Raw genomic sequence first — 24338 nt, 5'->3', positions numbered from 1 at the left:
TCGTTTGTGGTGCTTTCGCAGAAAATCCGATTTGAAATCGGACACTTTGGTGGGATTAACAACAAGATTACCTTTAAAATGGTATAAAATACATGTATGTATGAGGAATTTTAATTATGAGTTTTCTGTTGTTTGAATTTGGCGCCCTGCACTTTCACTGGCTGTTGTCATATCGATCCCGTTACCGGGATCTCAGCCATAAGAAGTTTTAAGCGAGCAGTGTGTCAAGAAGTGCAGTGTGGCTTGGCAGGGTCGTGTTTAGGAGGATGCATGGCTCTCGACCTTCGCCTCTCCCCCGAGTCCGTAGGGGAGTTGCAATTGGATTTCATGAAAAAGGGGTAAAAGTACAACAAAGTGATAATAATACTAGTACTGATTTTAGATCACCTGGCAGATCAAACCATGTCAACACCTGCTAGACTTAAGGTAGAAGTGGATCCCCTGGCAGATCAAACCATGTCAACACCTGCTAGACTTAAGGTAGAAGTGGATCCCCTGGCAGATCAAACCATGTCAACACCTGCTAGACTTAAGGTAGAAGTGGATCCCCTGGCAGATCAAACCATGTCAACACCTGCTAGACTTAAGGTAGAAGTGGATCCCCTGGCAGATCAAACCATGTCAACACCTGCTAGACTTAAGGTAGAAGTGGATCCCCTGGCAGATCAAACCATGTCAACACCTGCTAGACTTAAGGTAGAAGTGGATCCCCTGGCAGATCAAACCATGTCAACACCTGCTTGACTTAAGGTAGAAGTGGATCCCCTGGCAGATCAAACCATGTCAACACCTGCTTGACTTAAGGTAGAAGTGGATCCCCTGGCAGATCAAACCATGTCATCACCTGCTTGACTTAAGGTAGAAGTGGATCCCCTGGCAGATGTGTCAAACCATGTCAACACCTGCTAGACTTAAGTTAGAAGTGGATCCCCTGGCAGATCAAACCATGTCAACACCTGCTAGACTTAAAGTAGAAGTGGATCCCCTGGCAGATCAAACCATGTCAACACCTGCAAGACTTAAGTTAGAAGTGAATCACCTGCCTGGACATCCTAAGAAGCACACAGAGACCTGCATTTTGAAGTCGGTTTAATAATACTTGTGAAAACTGACTTCAGGTGATTGAGGGATCTCGTTTAGATTAAAGGTCATAGGAAGTTTTATCATGTGGAGGTTTCATTCAAGTCTGTTTAATTAAATAATCTGTTTGTCTTTGACAGGAGAGAGACCAGACTCTCCTTCTGACAGCAGGAAGAGTCCTTCAGGAGAACCAGACCCAGAGACATCCAAACCAGCAGGACGACATCACTGCTCCCAGTGTGGAAAGAGTTGTACTCAGTTAGGGAGCCTGAAAACACATAAGAGAATACACACAGAAGAGAAGCCTTACCACTGCTCCTTGTGTGGAAAGAGTTTTAGGTGGTTAGGGAGCGTGGAAAGGCATGAGAGGACACACACAGGAGAAAAGCCTTTCCAATGTTCCCATTGTGGAAAGAGTTGTACCCAGTTAGGAAACCTGAACCAGCATGAGAGGACACACACAGGAAAAAAGATGCACCACTGCTCCCACTGTGGAAAGAGATTTACCCGGTTAAGGTACCTGAAAGAGCATGAAAGAATACATACAAATACACAGGAGGAGAAGACATACCACTGCTCTCATTGTGGAAAGACATTTTCCCAGTCAGAGGACCTGAAAACACATGAGAGAATCGAGAGGCTGTGTTCTGACTTGTGTTTTTGACTGAGAATTTGTGTTTTTGTTTGGGCTGTCAGACTTGAGAACTTTAATTTACGATTAATCCATTGTCTGAAAGGGTTAAAAATACACTGAAAATATCCAAAATACATTCTGTATACCGCTAAAATCTACAATGCCATGTAAAAACAAGATGACATTGTAATGTTTTTAAAATGGTATAACTTCCTTTATTTTTGCTGGACCCCAGGAAGAGTAGCTGCTGCCTTGGCAGGAACTAATGGGGATCCATAATAAACCCCAGGAAGAGTAGCTGCTGCCTTGTCAGGAACTAATGGGGATCCATAATAAACCCCAGGAAGAGGAGCTGCTGCCTTGGCAGGAAATAATGGGGATCCATAATAAACCCCAGGAAGAGTAGCTGCTGCCTTGACAGGAACTAATGGGGATCCATAATAAACCCCAGGAAGAGTAGCTGCTGCCTTGGTAGGAACTAATGGGGATCCATAATAAACCCCCGGAAGAGTAGCTGCTGCCTTGGCAGGAACTAATGGGGATCCATAATAAACCCCAGGAAGAGTAGCTGCTGCCTTGGCAGGAACTAATGGGGATCCATAATAAACCCCAGGAAGAGTATCTGCTGCCTTGGCAGGAACTAACGGGGATCCATAATAAACCCCAGGAAGAGTAGCTGCTGCCTTGGCAGGAACTAATGGGGATCCATAATAAACCCCAGGAATAGTAGTTGCTGCCTTGGCAGGAACTAATGGGGATCCATAATAAACCCCAGGAAGAGTAGCTGCTGCCTTGGCAGGAACTAATGGGGATCCATAATAACCCCAAGGAAGAGTAGCTGCTGCCTTGGCAGGAACTAATGGGGATCCATAATAAACCCCCGGAAGAGTAGCTGCTGCCTTGGCAGGAACTAATGGGGATCCATAATAAACCCCAGGAAGAGTAGCTGCTGCCTTGGCAGGAACTAATGGGGATCCATAATAACCCCAAGGAAGAGTAGCTGCTGCCTTGGTAGGAACTAATGGGGATCCATAATAAACTCCAGGAAGAGTAGCTGCTGCCTTGGCAGGAACTAATGGGGATCCATAATAAACCCCAGGAAGAGTAGCTGCTGCCTTGGCAGGAACTAATGGAGATCCATAATAAATACAAATAGTTGTATCAATATATTTGTGTCTCTTTACTCTCGGATTCTAAAATGCTAATTAGCATCAAAGTAGATGACATGCAAGACTACAAATCCCTACAAGCTCCTGCATGTCATCTCTAGCCTACACCTTTCACAGAACAGTTCACAGAATTGTCCATTGAAATAAATATAGACAATTTAATCATTGCTACATAAAGGCCTGATTGGTGGAGTGCTGCAGAGATGGTTGTCCTTCTGGAAGGTTCTCCCATCTCCACAGAGGAACTCTGGAGCTCTGTCAGAGTGAACATCGGGTTCTTGTTCACCTCCCTGACCAAGGCCCTTCTCCCCCGATTTCTCAGTTTGGCCGGGCGACCATCTCTGGGAAGAGTCTTGGTGGTTCCAAACTTCTTCCATTTAAGAATGATGGAGGCCACTGTGTTCTTGGGGACCTTCAATGCTGCATACATTTTTTGGTACCTTTCCCCAGATCTGTGCCTCGACACAGTCCTGTCTCAGAGCTCTATGGACAATTCCTTTGACCTCATGGCTTGGTTTTTGCTCTGACATGCACTGTGAACTGTGGGACCTTATATAGACAGGTCTGTGCCTTTCCAAATCATCTCCAATCAATTGAATTTACCACAGGTGGACTCCAATCAAGTTGTAGAAACATCTCAAGGATGATCAATGGAATCAGGATGCATCTGAGCTCAATTTCGAGTCTCATAGTAAAGGGTCTGAATACTTAAATAGATTTGCAAAAATGTGAAAAAAATGTTTTTGGTTTGTCATTATGGGGTATTGTGATGTCATTATGGGGTATTGTGTGTAGATTGATGAGGGGAAAAATATTCAATTTTAGAATAAGGCTGTAAAGTAACTGAATGTGGAAAAAGTGAAGGGGTGTGAATACTTAACGAATGCACTGTATACCTCTGGCAGAGTTTTCTACCATTGGCAGTTTTGTACACAGTCACGTGTTATAGAAATGTCCAATCATAGGAGAGTACATGGGAGGCACTATACTGTGTGTCTGCAGGTGTCTATCTGGTCAAAACCACTGATACAGGTGCCCCTCTACCCTCTGGTGGGATGAATCATGTCTACAGAGAAACCTAGATTCAAATACTTAGATGTGTGTGTATTGGGTATATGTTGTGAAATTGTTAGATATTACTTGTTAGATATTACTGCACTGTCGGAGCTAGAACCACAAGCATTTCACTACACCCCCAATAACATCTGCTAAACACGTGTATGTGACCAATAAAATGTGATTTGATTTTGATTTGAAATAAATGTCCTATTTATCAAAGGTGCTTTTGGCTGGGGTCAAAATGACTCCAAAGGATTTGAATTTGTTAAAAGTCCATTTTGATACAGAATCAACCATTTGATTGTGGGTGTAAAGCTTGTTTTAAATTCTCACTCATTAAACACGAATCAATCAACACATGCTTCTCTTTGAACGGCATAATATAATATTACACTTTTATGAAATAAATGAAAAAATCCTCAACTGCGTTGCCCACTCCAGTCAGCAGATGGCGATGTGCGTCTTTTAGGTTCAGGCGACGCTGCCAGTGTGACGTATAATCTAGTGGACGGGACGCTTCTTCAACGACAACAGCTAGTCAGACACCTCCGTAGCTTTCTAGCAAACACAGCTACAACATTCACGCGCTTTACACTGTTTTGGTGTATATTAGTCGCTGTGTATTAAACAAACTTCTGTCGTATGTACTTGTTGGCCCATTTAATTATATATTTACGTTGTTTGTCAGCTAGCTGGTTTGCTAAGTTAGCTTAGAACTAGGCTAGTCGCTAATGCTAACTAGCTAACATCTCCGACCATGAGTTCACTAAGCTACTCTCCTCCTGCTAAAGAAGAGGGGGACTGCTGGACGGAGAAAGAAGCTTTCGTGAAAGAGGAGGACGAAGAGGAAGCTGTTTCAATACAAAAACAAGTAGAGGGTGAGGCTGTTACCGTGAAAGAAGAAGAGAAAGACGTTTCAGTGAAAGAAGAGGAAGACGCGTTCAGAGTGAAAGAGGAGGAGGGTGTTACAGTAAAAGAAGAGGAGGAAGAGAAAGAGAAAGACGTTACAGTGAAAGAAGAGGAAGACGCGTTCAGAGTGAAAGAGGAGGAGGTTGTTACAGTAAAAGAGGAGGAAGTTACAGTAAAAGGAGAGGAGGATGCAGTTTTTGGAGTGAAAGGGGAGGAGGGGGAGATGACTGTCACATTGGAGGAAGAAGAGGAGGTTGGAGATCTGTTTAACACCAGTAAGTACCGTCTCTGCAGTCGTTGAACCAATATGCAGTAAAGGGGTTCTACACTTTAATGTTGTTCTGTAGAAATGGCTGAAGCTACACTGTAACGTGTAGAACATCAAGAGTGGACCATCAACAAAACGTTAACAATTGATCAAATGCATCCAATGACAATGCCTGAAATACTGTAGTCCTCAATATCTCCTATTAGATTAGCCCAATATGTAGTCTTAAAGGGGCAATCAGCAGTTGTTACATCCATTTTGGGACGTATACATTAATGATATGTACCCATTGTTTCTTGAAGAATTCACTTATAAATGCCTCATGATTTTAGTTCAACTGTTGTACCCCATCAGAACCCAAAATATGAGCTTTTTTTACTCCAATGTTTGTCAGTAAATATAAACAAACACTGTATATCCCCAAAACATGGTTAAAACTAGAATGTTGATATCATGGATGGTTGCATTTCTCCAGCCCCATCCCTCAGCTTTTTACCGAAACAGGCAGGGAGTACGCTTTGTTATTGTTTCTACTGCTGATTGCTGTCCCCGTTACTCCATAATTTCACATAATACTTTCATATCACATCAAAATAGGTAACCAGTCGCGACGCCCCAAACTGTAAACCGAATTCATTTTTCCTTCCTAAGCGCTTCTTTTTCTTCTTTGGACTTTATATGGCGGTTGGAAACCAACTTTAAGATGTATTACCACCATCAACTGGACTGGAGTGTGGACCTCAGTTCATCTTTTAATCACCCACGTGGGTATATACCAAGACAGTCATGAAGAGGGCACAACGAAACCTTTTCCCCCTCAGGAGACTGAAAAGATTTGGCAGGGGTCCCCAGATCTTCAAAAGGTAATACAGCTGCACCATCGAGAGCATCCTGACTGGACGCATCACCGCCTGGTATGGCAACTGCTCGGCATCTGACCATAAGGCGCTACAGAGGGTAGTGCGAACAGCCCAGTACATCACTGTGGCCAAGCTTCCTGCCATCCAGGACCTATATAATAGGCGATGTCAGAGGAAAGCCCACAAAAGTGTCAGGGACTCCAGTCACCCAAGTTATAGACTGTTTTCTCTGCTAACGCACGGCAAGTGGTACCACAGCACCAAGTCTAGGTCCAAAAAGCCACCTCAACAGCTTCTACCCCCAAGCCATAAGACTGCTGAACAATTCATAAAATCGCCACCAGACTGTCTGTTACCACAGAAGGGTTCCGTTTGTCCCCTCCCCAGAGGTGTCTCATTATTGGGATTCATTGCTGATTCTTACCTGTAGCTCACTATGAGGTGTCTAGTGATACAGGTTAAGGGCCCTGTTGGAGATTGGTGATTGGTAGCGGAGTCGAGGGAACAAGCAGGGTTGGACAGGGCCATGTTATTATCCCACACACAGTCTCTGTGGTTCATATGAACCCCATTCCTGGGAATTAGATTTGATTACAAATCGCCCCTGTCTGTTACCACAGAAGGGTTCCGTCTGTCCCATTCCCAGCTAGGTTACGAGGCGCTTTGTCACCAGTACTTATGACTGGTTGATAGGGGAAACCTCCATGCTTATTATAGAAAAAATAATTAAGGGAAAACTATTTAGTAAACTGAAATAAAATAATAAACCTGTTTGAAAAATGAAACTATTCCAAAACTATCTTTGACTCAAACTAAAATAGCCTTAAATAATAACCAGCATGAATTATGTTCAGTTTGAATAATTTATATCTTAACTTTGGGCAAAAATATAATATTTTTTATGTGGTTTTAAAGCTTCTGAACCTGGTGGCTGGTAAATGCTGCCATGGGATGGCAATGTTTCAAATAGACCTAGCTTGTGTATCACTATCACTAGCTATCACCAGAAATACTTTAAGAAATTAGGATATTGGAAACTCCTTTCGATTCGTATTAATAGCTAAAAGAAAAGAACATTGGCATGAATTACTTGTTCTCTGTATATCGTATAGCTTTGCAATCGTGACGTTACGTACTTTCAAGGACAATAGGCATGTTTCTCGACTCATACCCGGACTTTAAAAAGGGATTTTGTGAGAATTAGCTTAGGAACTGCGTGTCACAGCATGACAATGTGAACGCGATTGGTCGACAGTCTCTTGGACGGGCGTTATATACGCTTTGACATTTTCTGGTATAGTTTTTATTTGAAAACGTTTTTGTTAACTTGCCTGCCTATTGAATTTGGAATGCACTGTACTGTTCATCTCTGAAACTCACTGAGATAATTCCTTTGATCCAGCAGTAGCAATACAGGGATATAACATCTACAGAAAAGACAGGAATGCTTATGGGGGAGGTGGTGCTGTATACAGTGCATTCTGAAAGTATTCAGACCCCTTGACTTTTTCCACATTTTGTTACTTTAAAGCCTTATTCTAAAATTGATCAAATTATTTTTTCCCCCTCTTTCATTTAGCTAATTTATTTGGCACCTGCATTTGGGGAGTTTCTCCCATCCTTCTCTCCAGATCCTCTCTAGCTCTGTCAGGTTGGATGGGGAACATCACTGCACAGCTATTTTCAGGTCTCTCCAGAGATGTTAGATCGGGCTCAAGTCCGGGCTCTGGCTGGGTCACTCAAGGACATTCAGAGACTTCTACCGAAGCCACTCCTGCGTTGCCCCCAAAATCATGTTCTTGTGTCCCCACCTAAAGTACATCTTGGTCAACCAAGAGTCGTCTGTTCTTTCTACCAAACGATTGGTTGAAATGTTATAACATGTATTTTTCCATATATAGACACACCCCATGTGTTTTAATTAAATCAACTATATGTACTGAACTGGTCTGATGCTTTAAGCACGCTGTTTGATCTAATAATGAAGACACACAAATGACTCGAGGGAGCCAGAGATCAAGATAACCTAACCAGAAGAGAGAAATTCTACCGTTATGCTCCTGAAGTTTCCTGTAATGGGCTACGCCAGCGGTCGGCAACCTTTTCCATTTGGAGTGCCAAGTTATCTGACCATTTCTACCAGTTACCAGTTATGATATTCATATAAACATTTTCGTGGAACAGTTTCATTTCATTTATAGTAGTATCTCAAAATCATTGTCTGTGGTTAATCTACATTTAATCTAAATTAAAATTATACAAATCTAAAAGTGACTTTCACTGCCATTGCCAACTATGTAAAAATAGCCTACATAAAGCCAACAAATAAAAACATTGCAGCCTGCAGGTAGAAAATATCCCAAAATCACATTTGCTGCAAATGGCCTGTCTACAACGATCTTGAAACATTGTATCAGCTATCACCTGGGTCGGCCCAAAACTCGAGATAGCGAGCTTGCAACATTGTATAACATATTCTGGGCTGTTAGTTTCCCGCGCCAGTGAGTTCGGGACAGACACAGCTGTTGGCTATTTGTGCAAAGGATAAGAAGTAATTGGGTATTTTATGACATTTTCACTGGATCAGAGCATTACATTTTTCCCTTTCGTGCCGAGTGGTTATTGAAAGGGTGAGAGCTGGAAATATTTTTCAAATACTTTGAGGAACTATTGTCATTTGCAATTGATTTTGATTAGACTTTGTTTATTTTCTGTTTGAGGTGAATAAAACATTACTTTGAAAAGCTCCACAACTCATTAGTGGTGGTGCGTTAAGACAATCAGAAATACCATCAGACATCCCCAAATGGGCACATTTATCAAATCAAATCAAATTTTATTTGTCACATACACATGGTTAGCAGATGTTAATGCGAGTGTAGGGAAATGCTTGTGCTTCTAGTTCCGACAATGCAGTAATAACCAACAAGTATTCTAACCTAACAATTCCACAACTACTACCTTATACATACAAGTGTAAAGGGATAAAGAATATGTACATAAAGATATATGAATGAGTGATGGTACAGAACGGCATAGGCAGGATGCAGTAGATGGTATAGAGTACAGTATATACATATGAGATGAGTAATGTAGGGTATGTAAACATAAAGTGGCATAGTTTAAAGTGGCTAGTGATACATGTATTACATAAAGATGGCAAGATGCAGTAGATGATATAGAGTACAGTATATACATATACATATGAGATGAGTAATGTAGGGTATGTAAACATTATAATTAAGTGGCATTGTTTAAAGTGGCTAGTGGTACATTTTTACATAATTCCATCAATTCCCATATTAAAGTGGCTGGAGTTGAGTCAGTATGTTGGCAGCGGCCGCTAAATGTTAGTGGTGGCTGTTTAACAGTCTGATGGCCTTGAGATAGAAGCTGTTTTTCAGTCTCTCGGTCCCTGCTTTGATGCACCTGTACTGACCTCGCCTTCTGGATGGTAGCGGGGTGAACAGGCAGTGGCTCGGGTGGTTGTTGTCCTTGATGATCTTTATGGCCTTCCTGTGACATCGGATGGTGTAGGTGTCCTGGAGGGCAGGTAGTTTGCCCCCGGTGATGCGTTGTGCAGACCGGACTACCCTCTGGAGAGCCTTACGGTTGTGGGCGGAGCAGTTGCCGTACCAGGCGGTGATACAGCCCGACAGGATGCTCTCGATTGTGCATCTGTAGAAGTTTGTGAGTGCTTTTGGTGACAAGCCGAATTTCTTCAGCCTCCTGAGGTTGAAGAGGCGCTGCTGCGCCTTCTTCACAACGCTGTCTGTGTGGGTGGACCAATTCAGTTTGTCCGTGATGTGTACACCGAGGAACTTAAAACTTTCCACCTTCTCCACTACTGTCCCGTCGATGTGGATAGGGGGGTGCTCCCTCTGCTGTTTCCTGAAGTCCACAATCATCTCCTTTGTTTTGTTGACGTTGAGTGTGAGGTTATTATCCTGACACCACACTCCGAGGGCCCTCACCTCCTCCCTGTAGGCCGTCTCGTCGTTGTTGGTAATCAAGCCTACCACTGTAGTGTCATCCGCAAACTTGATGATTGAGTTGGAGGCGTGCATGGCCACGCAGTCGTGGGTGAACAGGGAGTACAGGAGAGGGCTCAGAACGCACCCTTGTGGGGCCCCAGTGTTGAGGATCAGCGGGGTGGAGATGTTGTTACCTACCCTCACCACCTGGGGGCGGCCCGTCAGGAAGTCCAGGACCCAGTTGCACAGGGCGGGGTCGAGACCCAGGGTCTCGAGCTTGATGACGAGTTTGGAGGGTACTATGGTGTTAAATGCTGAGCTGTAGTCGATGAACAGCATTCTCACATAGGTATTCCTCTTATCCAGATGGGTTAGGGCAGTGTGCAGTGTGGTTGCGATTGCGTCGTCTGTGGACCTATTGGGTCGGTAAGCAAATTGGAGTGGGTCTAGGGTGTCCGGTAGGGTGGAGGTGATATGGTCCTTGACTAGTCTCTCAAAGCACTTCATGATGACGGAAGTGAGTGCTACGGGGCGGTAGTCGTTTAGCTCAGTTACCTTAGCTTTCTTGGGAACAGGAACAATGGTGGCCCTCTTGAAGCATGTGGGAACAGCAGACTGGGATAAGGATTGATTGAATATGTCCGTAAACACACCAGCCAGCTGGTCTGCGCATGCTCTGAGGACGCGGCTGGGAATGCCGTCTGGGCCTGCAGCCTTGCGAGGGTTAACACGGTTAAATGTTTTACTCACCTCGGCTGCAGTGAAGGAGAGCCCGCAGGTTTTGGTAGCGGGCCGTGTCAGTGGCACTGTATTGTCCTCAAAGCGAGCAAAAAACATATTTAGCCTGTCTGGGAGCAAGACATCCTGGTCCGCGACGGGGCTGGTTTTCTTTTTGTAATCCGTGATTGACTGTAGACCCTGCCACATACCTCTTGTGTCTGAGCTGTTGAATTGCGACTCTATTTTGTCTCTGTACTGGGACTTAGCTTGTTTGATTGCCTTGCGGAGAGAATAGCTACACTGTTTGTATTCGGTCATGTTTCCGGTCACCTTGCCCTGGTTAAAAGCAGTTGTTCGCGCTTTCAGTTTCACGCGAATGCTGCCGTCAATCCACGGTTTCTGGTTTGGGAATGTTTTAATCGTTGCTGTGGGTACGACATCGTCAATGCACTTTCTAATGAACTCGCTCACCGAATCAGCATATTCGTCAATGTTGTTGTTGGACGCAATGCGGAACATATTCCAATCCGCGTGATCGAAGCAGTCTTGAAGCGTGGAATCAGATTGGTCGGACCAGCGTTGAACAGACCTGAGCGCGGGAGCTTGTTGTTTTAGTTTCTGTTTGTAGGCTGGAAGCAACAAAATGGAGTCGTGGTCAGCTTTTCCGAAAGGAGGGCGGGGGAGGGCCTTATATGCGTCGCGGAAGTTAGTGTAACAATGATCCAGGGTTTTACCAGCCCTGGTAGCACAATCGATATGCTGATAGAATTTAGGGAGTTTTGTTTTCAGATTAGCCTTGTTAAAATCCCCAGCTACGATGAATGCAGCCTCAGGGTGTGTGGTTTCCAGTTTACAAAAAGATAAAGTTCGTTCAGGGCCATCGATGTGTCTGCTTGGGGGGGAATATATACGGCTGTGATTATAATCGAAGAGAATTCCCTTGGTAGATAATGCGGTCGACATTTGATTGTGAGGAATTCTAGATCCGGTGAACAGAATGACTTGAGTTCCTGTATGTTGTTATGATCACACCACGTCTCGTTGATCATAAGGCATACACCCCCGCCCCTCTTCTTACCAGAAAGATGTTTGTTTCTGTCGGCGCGATGCGTGAAGAAACCAGCTGGCTGCACCGACTCCGTTATCGTCTCTTGAGTTAGCCATGTTTCCGTGAAGCAGAGAACGTTACAATCCCTGATGTCTCTCTGGAATGTTACCCTTGCTCGGATTTCATCAACCTTATTGTCAAGAGACTGGACATTGGCGAGTAGTATGCTAGGGAGTGGAGCGCGATGTGCCCGTCTCCGAAGCCTGACCAGGAGACCGCTACGTTTGCCCCTTTTACGGCGTCGCATAGGGTCGCCGGCTGGGATCAGATCCATTGTATTGGGTGGAAGGCAAAACACTGGATCCGTTTCGGGAAAGTCATATTCCTGGTTGGAACGATGGTGAGTTGACGTTGCTCTTATATTCAGTAATTCCTCCCGACTGTATGTAATGAAACCTAAGATTACCTGGGGTACCAATGTAAGGAATAACACATAAAAAAACAAAATACTGCATATTTTCCAAGGAACGCGAAGCGAGGCGGCCATCTCTGCCGGCGCCGGAAGAATTTCCTACATTTGCGCGCAGGACAGGTAGACTAGTCCTACTACTCTATGTGTAACCAGGTAGACTAGTCCTACTACTCTATGTGTAACTAGGTAGACTAGTCCTACTTCTATATGTGTAACCAGGTAGACTAGTCCTACTTCTATATGTGTAGTCAGGTAGACTAGTCCTACTTCTATATGTGTAACCAGGTAGACTAGTCCTACTTCTATATGTGTTGTCGGGTAGACTAGTCCTTCTTCTATATGTGTAACCAGGTAGACTAGTCCTACTTCTATATGTGTAACCAGGTAGACTAGTCCTACTTCTATATGTGTTGTCGGGTAGACTAGTTCTACTTCTATATGTGTAACCAGGTAGACTAGTCCTACTTCTATATGTGTAACCAGGTAGACTAGTCCTACTTCTCTATGTGTAACTAGGTAGACTAGTCCTACTTCTATATGTGTAACCAGGTAGACTAGTCCTACTTCTCTGTGTAACTAGGTAGACTAGTCCTACCTCTATATGTGTAACTAGGTAGACTAGTCCTACTTCTATATGTGTAACCAGGTAGACTAATCCTACTTCTATATGTGTAACCAGGTAGACTAGTCCTACTTCTATATGTGTAACCAGGTAGACTGGTCCTACTTCTATATTTGTAACTAGGTAGACTAGTCCTACTTCTATATGTGTAACCAGGTAGACTAGTCCTACTTCTATATGTGTAACCAGGTAGACTAGTCCTACTTCTATATGTGTAACCAGGTAGACTAGTCCTACTTCTATATGTGTAGCCAGGTAGACTAGTCCTACTTCTATATGTGTAACCAGGTAGACTAGTCCTACTACTATATGAGTAATCAGGTAGACTAGTCCTACTTCTATATGTGTAACCAGGTAGACTAGTTCTACTTCTATATGTGTAACCAGGTAGACTAGTCCTACTTCTATATGTGTAACCAGCTAGACTAGGTCTACTTATATATGTGTAACCAGGTAGACTAGTCCTACTACTCTATGTGTAACCAGGTAGACTAGTCCTACTACTCTATGTGTAACTCGGTAGACTAGTCCTACTTCTATATGTGTAACCAGGTAGACTAGTCCTACTTCTATATGTGTTGTCAGGTAGACTAGTCCTACTTCTATATGTGTAACCAGGTAGACTAGTCCTACTTCTATATGTGTTGTCGGGTAGACTAGTCCTACTTCTATATGTGTAACCAGGTAGACTAGTCCTACTTCTATATGTGTAACCAGGTAGACTAGTCCTACTTCTATATGTGTTGTCAGGTAGACTAGTCCTACTTCTATATGTGTAACCAGGTAGACTAGTCCTACTTCTATATGTGTAACCAGGTAGACTAGTCCTACTTCTCTATGTGTAACTAGGTAGACTAGTCCTACTTCTATATGTGTAACCAGGTAGACTAGTCCTACTTCTCTATGTGTAACTAGGTAGACTAGTCCTACCTCTATATGTGTAACCAGGTAGACTAGTCCTACTTCTATATGTGTAACCAGGTAGACTAATCCTACTTCTATATGTGTAACCAGGTAGACTAGTCCTACTTCTATATGTGTAACCAGGTAGACTAGTCCTACTTCTCTATGTGTAACTAGGTAGACTAGTCCTACCTCTATATGTGTAACCAGGTAGACTAGTCCTACTTCTATATGTGTAACCAGGTAGACTAGTCCTACTTCTATATGTGTAACCAGGTAGACTGGTCCTACTTCTATATTTGTAACTAAGTAGACTAGTCCTACTTCTATATGTGTAACCAGGTAGACTAGTCCTACTTCTATATGTGTAACCAGGTAGACTAGTCCTACTTCTATATGTGTAGCCAGGTAGACTAGTCCTACTTCTATATGTGTAACCAGGTAGACTAGTCCTACTACTATATGAGTAATCAGGTAGACTAGTCCTACTTCTATATGTGTAACCAGGTAGACTAGTTCTACTTCTATATGTGTAACCAGGTAGACTAGTCCTACTTCTATATGTGTAACCAGGTAGACTAGGTCTACTTCTATATGTGTAACCAGGTAGACTAGTCCTACTTCTCTATGTGTAACTAGGTAGACTAGTCCTACTTCTATATGTGTAACCAGGTAGACTAGTCCTACTTCTCTATGTGTAACTAGGTAGACTAGTCCTACCTCTATATGTGTAACTAGGTAGACTAGTCCTACTTCTATATGTGTAACCAGGTAGACTAGTCCTACTTCTATATGTGTAACCAGGTAGACTAGTCCTACTTCTATATGTGTAACCAGGTAGACTAGTCCTACTTCTCTATGTGTAACTAGGTAGACTAGTCCTACTTCTATATGTGTAACCAGGTAGACTAGTCCTACTTCTCTATGTGTAACTAGGTAGACTAGTCCTACCTCTATATGTGTAACTAGGTAGACTAGTCCTACTTCTATATGTGTAACCAGGTAGACTGGTCCTACTTCTATATTTGTAACTAGGTAGACTAGTCCTACTTCTATATGTGTAACCAGGTAGACTAGTCCTACTTCTATATGTGTAACCAGGTAGACTAGTCCTACTTCTATATGTGTAGTCAGGTAGACTAGTCCTACTTCTATATGTGTAACCAGGTAGACTAGTCCTACTACTATATGAGTAATCAGGTAGACTAGTCCTACTTCTATATGTGTAACCAGGTAGACTAGTTCTACTTCTATATGTGTAACCAGGTAGACTAGTCCTACTTCTATATGTGTAACCAGGTAGACTAGGTCTACTTCTATATGTGTAACCAGGTAGACTAGTCCTACTTCTCTATGTGTAACTAGGTAGACTAGTCCTACTTCTCTATGTGTAACTAGGTAGACTAGTCCTACCTCTATATGTGTAACTAGGTAGACTAGTCCTACTTCTATATGTGTAACCAGGTAGACTAATCCTACTTCTATATGTGTAACCAGGTAGACTAGTCCTACTTCTATATGTGTAACCAGGTAGACTAGTCCTACTTCTCTATGTGTAACTAGGTAGACTAGTCCTACCTCTATATGTGTAACCAGGTAGACTAGTCCTACTTCTATATGTGTAACCAGGTAGACTAGTCCTACTTCTATATGTGTAACCAGGTAGACTAGTCCTACTTCTATATTTGTAACTAGGTAGACTAGTCCTACTTCTATATGTGTAACCAGGTAGACTAGTCCTACTTCTATATGTGTAACCAGGTAGACTAGTCCTACTTCTATATGTGTAGCCAGGTAGACTAGTCCTACTTCTATATGTGTAACCAGGTAGACTAGTCCTACTACTATATGAGTAATCAGGTAGACTAGTCCTACTTCTATATGTGTAACCAGGTAGACTAGTTCTACTTCTATATGTGTAACCAGGTAGACTAGTCCTACTTCTATATGTGTAACCAGGTAGACTAGTCCTACCTCTATATGTGTAACCAGGTAGACTAGTCCTACCTCTATATGTGTAACCAGGTAGACTAGTCCTACTACTATATGTGTTGTCGGGTAGACTAGTCCTACTTCTATATGTGTAACCAGGTAGACTAGTCCTACTTCTATATGTGTAGCCAGGTAGACTAGTCCTACTTCTATATGTGTAACCAGGTAGACTAGTCCTACTTCTATATGTGTAACCAGGTAGACTATTCCTACTTCTATATGTGTAACCAGGTAGACTAGTCCTACTTCTATATGTGTAACCAGGTAGACTAGTCCTACTACTATATGGGTAATCAGGTGTGCATCCTTACTCAACATTGACAGGAGTGTTTCAAACAAAAGACAATGAATACATTTACAAAACTGACGCATCTTGCAGGGTCAGGTCTGGGTGGTCTGCCAGGGGCCGTTTCATTTAGTATCCGTTTTGGTCGGCATGGGGAATGATTGGATTTCCCCATAGTATGTTGTACCGAAATCGACTGAAAGGGAGTGTACCTTTATGACTATAATTACTGTTCCCCGAAGGAGGGAAACGAGGTACAACACCTGTTTGTCCCCGCCCCTTCCTGGGTTGGTGAAGAGCGGTATTAAATTGAATATGACCTAAGGCTCGTATTTCTGTGTTTATTATAATTAAGTCTATGATTTGATATTTGATAGAGCAGTCTGACTGAGCGGTGGTAGGCAGCAGCAGGCTCGTAAGCATTCATTCAAACAGCACTTTCCTGCGTTTGCCAGCAGCTCTTCGCAATTCTTGAAGCACAGTTCTGTTCATGACTTCAAGCCTATCAACTCCCAAGATTAGGCTGGCAATACTATAGTGCCTATGAGAACATTCGGGGTGGCAGGGTAGCCTAGTGGTTAGAGCGTTGGACGAGTAACCGAAAGGTTGCAAGTTCAAATCCCCAAGCTGACAAGGTACAAATCTGTCGTTCTACCCCTAAACAGGCAGTTAACCCACTGTTCCTAGGCTGTCATTGAAAATACGAATTTGTTCTTAACTGACTTGCCTAGTAAAATAAAGGTACAAAAATATATTAAATAAAAATGTTAATTAAATACAAATGGTATTGAGAGAAATAGTTATATGTTAAAAGCTTTTTTTTACGTAAGTGTTTTTTTAAAGTGTTGTTGTTAGGTGAAGTTATAGGTCCTACAGTAGGTCTATGTTGTTGTTATGGGTCCTACAGTAGGTCTATGTTGTTGTTATGGTCCTACAGTAGGTCTATGTTGTTGTTATGGGTCCTACAGTAGGTCTATGTTGTTGTTATGGGTCCTACAGTAGGTCTATGTTGTTGTTATGGGTCCTACAGTAGGTCTATTTTGTTGTTATGGGTCCTACAGTAGGTCTATTTTGTTGTTATGGGTCCTACAGTAGGTCTATGTTGTTGTTATGGGTCCTACAGTAGGTCTATGTTGTTGTTATGGGTCCTACAGTAGGTCTATGTTGTTGTTATGGGTCCTACAGTAGGTCTATCTTGTTGTTAGGTGAAGTTATGGGTCCTACAGTAGGTCTATCTTGTTGTTAGGTGAAGTTATGGGTCCTACAGTAGGTCTATGTTGTTGTTAGGTGAAATTATGGGTCCTACAGTAGGTCTATGTTGTTGTTAGGTGAAGTTATGTGTCCTACAGTAGGTCTATGTTGTTGTTAGGTGAAGTTATGGGTCCTACAGTAGGTCTATGTTGTTATCAGGTGAAGTTATGTGTCCTACAGTAGGTCTATGTTGTTGTTAGGTGAAGTTATGGGTCCTACAGTAGGTCTATGTTGTTGTTATGGGTCCTACGGTAGGTCTATCTTGTTGTTAGGTGAAGTTATGGGTCCTACAGTAGGTCTATCTTGTTGTTAGGTGAAGTTATGGGTCCTACAGTAGGTCTATGTTGTTGTTAGGTGAAGTTATGGTCCTACAGTAGGTCTATGTTGTTGTTAGGTGAAATTATGGGTCCTACAGTAGGTCTATGTTGTTGTTAGGTGAAGTTATGGTCCTACAGTAGGTCTATGTTGTTGTTAGGTGAAGTTATGGTCCTACAGTAGGTCTATGTTGTTGTTAGGTGAAGTTATGGTCCTACAGTAGGTCTATGTTGTTGTTAGGTGAAGTTATGGGTCCTACAGTAGGTCTATGTTGTTGTTAGGTGAAGTTATGGGTTCTACAGTAGGTCTATGTTGTTGTTAGGTGAAGTTATGGGTTCTACAGTAGGTCTATGTTATTGTTAGGTGAAGTTGTGGGCCAATTTGTTAAACACTTAATGTACAAACCCTCAGTTTCACGCTGATGGCAAAGCTAGCTAAAGAGCATTTTACTGGTTGAAGTGTTTTATAAGTATAAAGCAGTTGATTTGCGACAATAACACAAACATATTAAGCAGGAGATTCAAACGAGCGTAACAGTTGTAATCCAATAGTAATGTGAAATGCACTCATAAACAACCTGTAAATGGAGGCTATTGTTGCTGTCAGCCTATGAGAACTCCCCTGAGTTTTCCCACACGGTGGTGAATTAGTGAATAGACACAGAGCTTAATGTGAGTTTCCTTGAGTAGCACTCCTGATCTTGCGCTGTAATATTCAGAATACATTGTGGAAAACTAAAATCTTTGTTCACCATTTTTGTTCCAGACAGATATACTACATCCATAACTAGTGGTTTCCTCATTACCAGATATACTACACCCATAACTAGTGGTTTCCTCATTACCAGATATACTACATCCATAACTAGTGGTTTCCTCATTACCAGATATACTACATCCATAACTAGTGGTTTCCTCATTAGGTTTGACTGTCTTAAGACAATTGTAAAGTAATTTAACAGACCTCTGGGCATCACCTTTTACCTCAAATAAACAGTGGATTTCTACTGTTGTGGGCCTTTAACCGTCTGACTTTGTTGTTCACACAGGAGAGATACGGGACTATCGTGGATCATCTGGGGAGCCTCAACAACAACATGATGCTGAAGAGGCAGAGAAGAGTCTCTCCACATCAGAACACCTCAAGAAACACCAGTGGAGACCCACAGGGAAGAAATCTCACCGCTGCTCTGACTGTGGGAAGAGATTCACCTCATCAGGCATTAAAATTCATCAGAGAATCCACACAGGAGAGAAATCTTTTAGCTGTGGTCAATGTGGAAAGAGTTTTTCAACATCTGGCTCTCTGACTCTGCACCAGAGAACACACACAGGAGAGAAACCTTATAGCTGTGGTCAATGTGGGAAGAGTTTTGGTCAATCTTGCCATCTGGTATCACACCAGAGAACACACACAGGAGAGAAATCTTATAGTTGTGGTCAATGTGGAAAGAGTTTTTCAACATCTGGCTCTCTGACTCTGCACCAGAGAACACACACAGGAGAGAAACCTTATAGCTGTGGTCAATGTGGGAAGAGTTTTGGTCAATCTTGCCATCTGGTATCACACCAGAGAACACACACAGGAGAGAAACCTTATAGCTGTGATCAATGTGGGAAGAGTTTTACTAGATCTGGCCATCTGACTGTACACCAGAGAATACACACAGGAGAGAAACCTTACAGCTGTGATCAATGTGGGAAGAGTTTTGCTGCATCTATAACTCTGACTCAACACCAGAGAACACACACAGGAGAGAAACCATATAGCTGTGATCAATGTGCGAAGAGTTTTATTCAATCTGGACATCTGACAGTGCACCAGAGAATACACACAGGAGAGAAACCTTACAGCTGTGATCAATGTGGGAAGAGTTTTGCTGCATCTATAACTCTGACTCGACACCAGAGAACACACACAGGAGAGAAATCTTATAGCTGTGGTCAATGTGGGAAGAGTTTTTCTTCTTCTAGCTGTCTAACTATACACCATAGAACACACACAGGAGAGAAACCTTATAGCTGTGATCAATGTGGGAAGAGTTTTAGGCAATCTGGAGATCTGACAGTGCACCAGAGAACACACACAGGAGAGAAACCGTTTAGCTGTGATCAATGTGGGAAGAGTTTTGTTCGATCTGGCCATCTGACAGTACACCAGAGAACACACACAGGAGAGAAACGTCTTAGCTGTGACCAGAGATAATCTGATAAAAGATCTCTGATCAAATATCAGAACATTTATATATGAAGGAGTTGTTTCATGATATCAATGAATTAATGTCACAATGTAGAATGTTTTAACATTGTAGTAGGAGTATTTTAATGTCTCAATGTAGAATGTTTTAATATATAGTATATTAATATACTCTGCAGTAATTCAGTCAGAATGTCACAAAGTAGAACCCTAAACGTTTGCCCCCTTATCAATTGGTTTCAACATGATATGGATATTAGGCTCATTGGGGGAAATCCAGGCTCTGAATTGAAAGAGTACTATTTATGTGATTCAACACAAAGTGACTAACAAAAAAAGAGTTGTCCTCTAACCAGTGATGTACACATTATTCCCAGAATCAACTGATTTCAACATAATATCGATGAGTTAAGACAAATAAGTGTTGTGTTCCTTTGTTTAGCGACCCCTAAATTTAAATGCATCACTCCAATATGTAGCTGACTGTCTTCTGCAGGTTGTCCTCTAACCAGTGAGCTAAAATATATCTCCCATTTCCATGTTTTTCTTTTGTTGTTAGTTTCAACAGTACGAACAACCTGATTTCCCCCCTAATCGATATCAGTGATTTATTGCTACTTGTCAAAACAACAGTGTTTTTGGTGCTTGTGCAGTTTATAAGGAGCTTGTTTTAAAAAAAGACAATTATTGTGGCAGATGTTTGTGTATATACCACATGTTAGGTTTTCAATTTATCCCAAACTGTTTCTGCATATTGGTTATTGATTTGGACACGTTAAAACTGTGTTTTGACATTGGGCTATCCCAACTAGCAAAATGTAATTGAAAAGCCGTTGAAAATAATACTATGCAATCAAATATTTCATATTTACATTTCATGTAACATTTAGTAATGAAAATTATTCATGCAATCAACTGACAGTTTTTTGGGTACAATTATATTGACATTGTTGCCCTGTTTTTAGAATATCAGGGTTCATTTTCACATGTGCCAAACGTAATGTACTAGAGCATGACATTGGGTACTGGGCCCCGATCCAACAACATGCCTATCTAGTGAACCCTGAAAAGAGAGAGAAGCTCTGCAGTGAGGTGGAAAGTTACTACGGATATTGCAGGAGTTTCCTCTTGAAATCAGACATGTCCGTGGTGAGAACAACCTGGTTGCTGATTGTCTCAAGGGGGGCAGTCAAAATGTTTTGTGTTTTGCGTTTAGCCAGTGCGTTGCCATGGATCACAATTTATTTTGACTGCACGGTTTTCCGTATTGGAGATGAGTTTTGTTTGGGCTCGTTCCAAGGGGACGAGAGTTCTAGAAGCGAGTGAGTTTTAGGAAGACGAGAGTTCTAGAAGTTATAGAAAGAAAAATCTTTGTGGGAATAATAAAAAATACATATTGTTTTCAATTGTTGTTTGCCAGTAGACAGACACCGTGTTTATATTGGTGACGGTGAAGCATTGTAGTTGATTATAATGTGAAATGGAAGTTGTTTTCTGTTGTTGGTGAGCAAACTCTTAAGGTGTTAGTTAGTCTTTGGTTTTTCCATTTATGTTTTGAGGTTGGACTTTAGCTCGTTAGCACGTTGGGAGCACTGATTGGTGTCACCTCGTTAGTCAGTATGTGTTACACCTGTGCTGGCTTGTCCATCTCGTTAGTGGGAAGGTGTTTCACCTGAGCTGGTCCAGGTTCTATTTAAGAGTGTCTGGCCCAGTGCTCCAGTTGTCTTGATAGATGTGGAGAGTCAACACCTTTAGTTGCGCCACCTTTTTGGTTTGGTTCCTGTCTTTAAGTTTGTTGTGGGTTTTTCTTTTGTTTGCCTCTTCTTGGGCATATTTAGTGGGTCTCATGGTGGGTGTCTTTTATGTCCCAGTTGTTGTTACTAGTCAACTTTCAGTGGACACCCCCATAGTGTCTTTCAGAGCCCCTCCTAAAAAACAAGCTTATATTTTGGGTTGGATATTGCATCAAATTAGTGTTTAAATCAATGGCATTTCCTTAGAATGCTCATTGGTCTTTCAGTTGTTAATCTTCTGTTTTTTTTATCCTGTTATTTTTGTGTACTAAATATTTCTGTTTATTTTCATTGTTTTCTCCTGTGAAGCCATTGTGTTGCATCCATGTCTGAAATGTGCTGTATAAATAAAGCTTGATTTGATTTTAACAAATGAACGACCAATCAACAGACTCTTGGTCCATCTTAGTATGAAAATCAGTATCAATCCCACTTTTCAAGCCTGCTGAAGGCGTGGTGGAGTGGTAAACACCACCCCCGGCTCTACCAGGGGCTTGAGGTGGTCTCCCACAACTCTGCTGGTGGAGTGGTAAACACCACCCCCGGCTCTACCAGGGGCTTGAGGTGGTCTCCCACAGCTCTGCTGGTGGAGTGGTAAACACCACACCCAGCTCTACCAGGGGCTTGAGGTGGTCTCCCACAGCTCTGCTGGTGGAGTGGTAAACACCACACACGGCTCTACCAGGGGCTTGAGGTGGTCTCCCACAGCTCTGCTTATGTCATGTTCTGTGGCCTTGCCGTTAGTTTATTTTTCATAGCCGATCATTGAGTATCTCTACCGCTCCTGCTGTCTCTAGAGAGTTGAAAACAGCAGGTCTGGGACAGGTAGCACGTCCGGTGAACAGGTCAGGTTTCCATAGCCGCAGGCAGAACAGTTGAAACTGGAGCAGCAGCACGGCCAGGGGACAGCAAGGAGTCATCATGCCAGGTAGTCCTGAGGCATGGTCCTAGGGCTCAGGTACTCCGAGAGAGAGAAAGAAAGAGAGAATTAGAGAGAGCATACTTAAATTCACCCAGGACACCGGATAAGACAGGAGAAATAGTCCAGATATAACAGACTGACCCTAGCCCCCCGACACAAACTACTGCAGCATCAATACCAGAGGCTGAGACAAGAGGATTCAGGAGACACTGTGGCCCCATCCGGTGATACCCCCAGACAGGGCCAAACAGGCAGGATATAACTCCACCCACTTTGCCAAAGCACAGCCCCCACACCACTAGAGGGATATCTTCAACCACAAACTTACCATCCTGAGACAAGGCCGAGTATAGCCCACAAAGATCTCCACCACAGCACAACCCAAGGGGGGGCGCTAACCCAGACAGGAAGATCACGTCAGTGACTGAAACCACTCAAGTGACGCACCCCTCCTAGGGACGGCATGGAAGAGCACCAGTAAGCCAGTGACTCATATATATATATATAAATATATGGACAAGCGGCATAGACAGATACAGTAGAATAGGATAGAATACAGTATATACATATGAGATGAGTAATACATAGACTAAGATACAGTAGAATAGGATAGAATACAGTATATACATATGAGATGAGTAATACATAGACTAAGATACAGTAGAATAGGATAGAATACAGTATATACATATGAGATGAGTAATACATAGACTAAGATACAGTAGAATAGGATAGAATACAGTATATACATATGAGATGAGACTAAGATACAGTAGAATAGGATAGAATACAGTATATACATATGAGATGAGTAATACATAGACTAAGATACAGTAGAATAGGATCCATTATTACATCATTACATCAAGTGTTCCAATGGTAAAACGTTTGAGTTCATTTTGTCCATTATTACATCATTACATCAAGTGTTCCAATGGTAAAACGTTTGAGTTCATTTTGTCCTGGTCACTTTGCCTTCTGTTTATTGCCACGTTGGGATGCAACCTTTGTTTGTTGTCATTTTTTTATTTTTTTTAATCATTTTACCCCCGTTTTTTCTCCCCAATTTCGATCTTGTCTCATCGCTGCAACTCCCCAATGGGCTCAGGAGGCGAAGGTCGAGTCATGCGTCCTCTGAAATATGACCCGTCAAACCGCGCTTCTTAACACCCGCCCGCTTAACCCGGAAGCCAGCTGCACCAATGTGTAGGAGGAAACACCGGGCGACGCTTGGCCAATTGTGTGCCGCCCTATGGAACTCCCGATCACGGCAGGTTGTGGTACAGCCCGGGATCGATCCCAGGTGACGCCTCTAGTGACGCCTCTAGCACTGCCATGCAGTACCTTAGACCGCTGCACCACTCGGGTCTATAGTGACGCCTCTAACACTGTGATCTAGTACCTTAGACTGCTGCACCACTCGGGTCTATCGTGACGCCTCTAACACTGTGATACAGTACCTTAGATCGCTCTGCCACTCAGGCATAACTTTTTTTAACCAATTCTGATGGTTGTTAAAAGTGGAATTTTGACATTATTACCGTTATATCAACACACTTAACACTCCCAACACCCCCAACTATAATTCTCTTTGGCACCGTAGACTTCTAGTGACCACTTGATTCCATGTGACCAAACATTTCATGTGACCGAATTCTCCGGTTGGAACATTATTGATGTTTTATGTTAAAAACATCCTAAAGATTGATTCCATACACCGTTTGACATGTTTCTAAAGGACTGTAACGGAACTTCTCGAGTTTTTGTCTGGACGAAGTGCCTGCGCCTCATGAAGAAGATGGATTACTGGGCTGAACACGCTAACAACAAGTGGCTATTTGGACATATGAGTGTTTTCTATCCAA

The 24338-nt window shown here is 42.5% G+C and overlaps 1 protein-coding gene across 1 annotated transcript; it reads left to right on the top strand.

The window, feature by feature from the left end:
* Nucleotides 1-402: 402 nt before the first annotated feature.
* On the top strand, nt 403-21923 carry LOC139542214 (zinc finger protein ZFP2-like). Its single transcript, XM_071347377.1, has 3 exons — nt 403-696; nt 1221-1338; nt 18608-21923. The coding sequence occupies exons 1-3, from the start codon at nt 403-405 to the stop codon at nt 19765-19767; spliced, it is 1572 nt and encodes a 523-aa protein (XP_071203478.1). The 3' UTR covers nt 19768-21923.
* Nucleotides 21924-24338: the final 2415 nt, after the last annotated feature.

Source organism: Salvelinus alpinus, chromosome 2 (genome assembly GCF_045679555.1).
Source record: "Salvelinus alpinus chromosome 2, SLU_Salpinus.1, whole genome shotgun sequence".
Taxonomy (NCBI): domain Eukaryota; kingdom Metazoa; phylum Chordata; class Actinopteri; order Salmoniformes; family Salmonidae; genus Salvelinus; species Salvelinus alpinus.
This window is presented reverse-complemented; position numbering and strand designations above follow the sequence as displayed.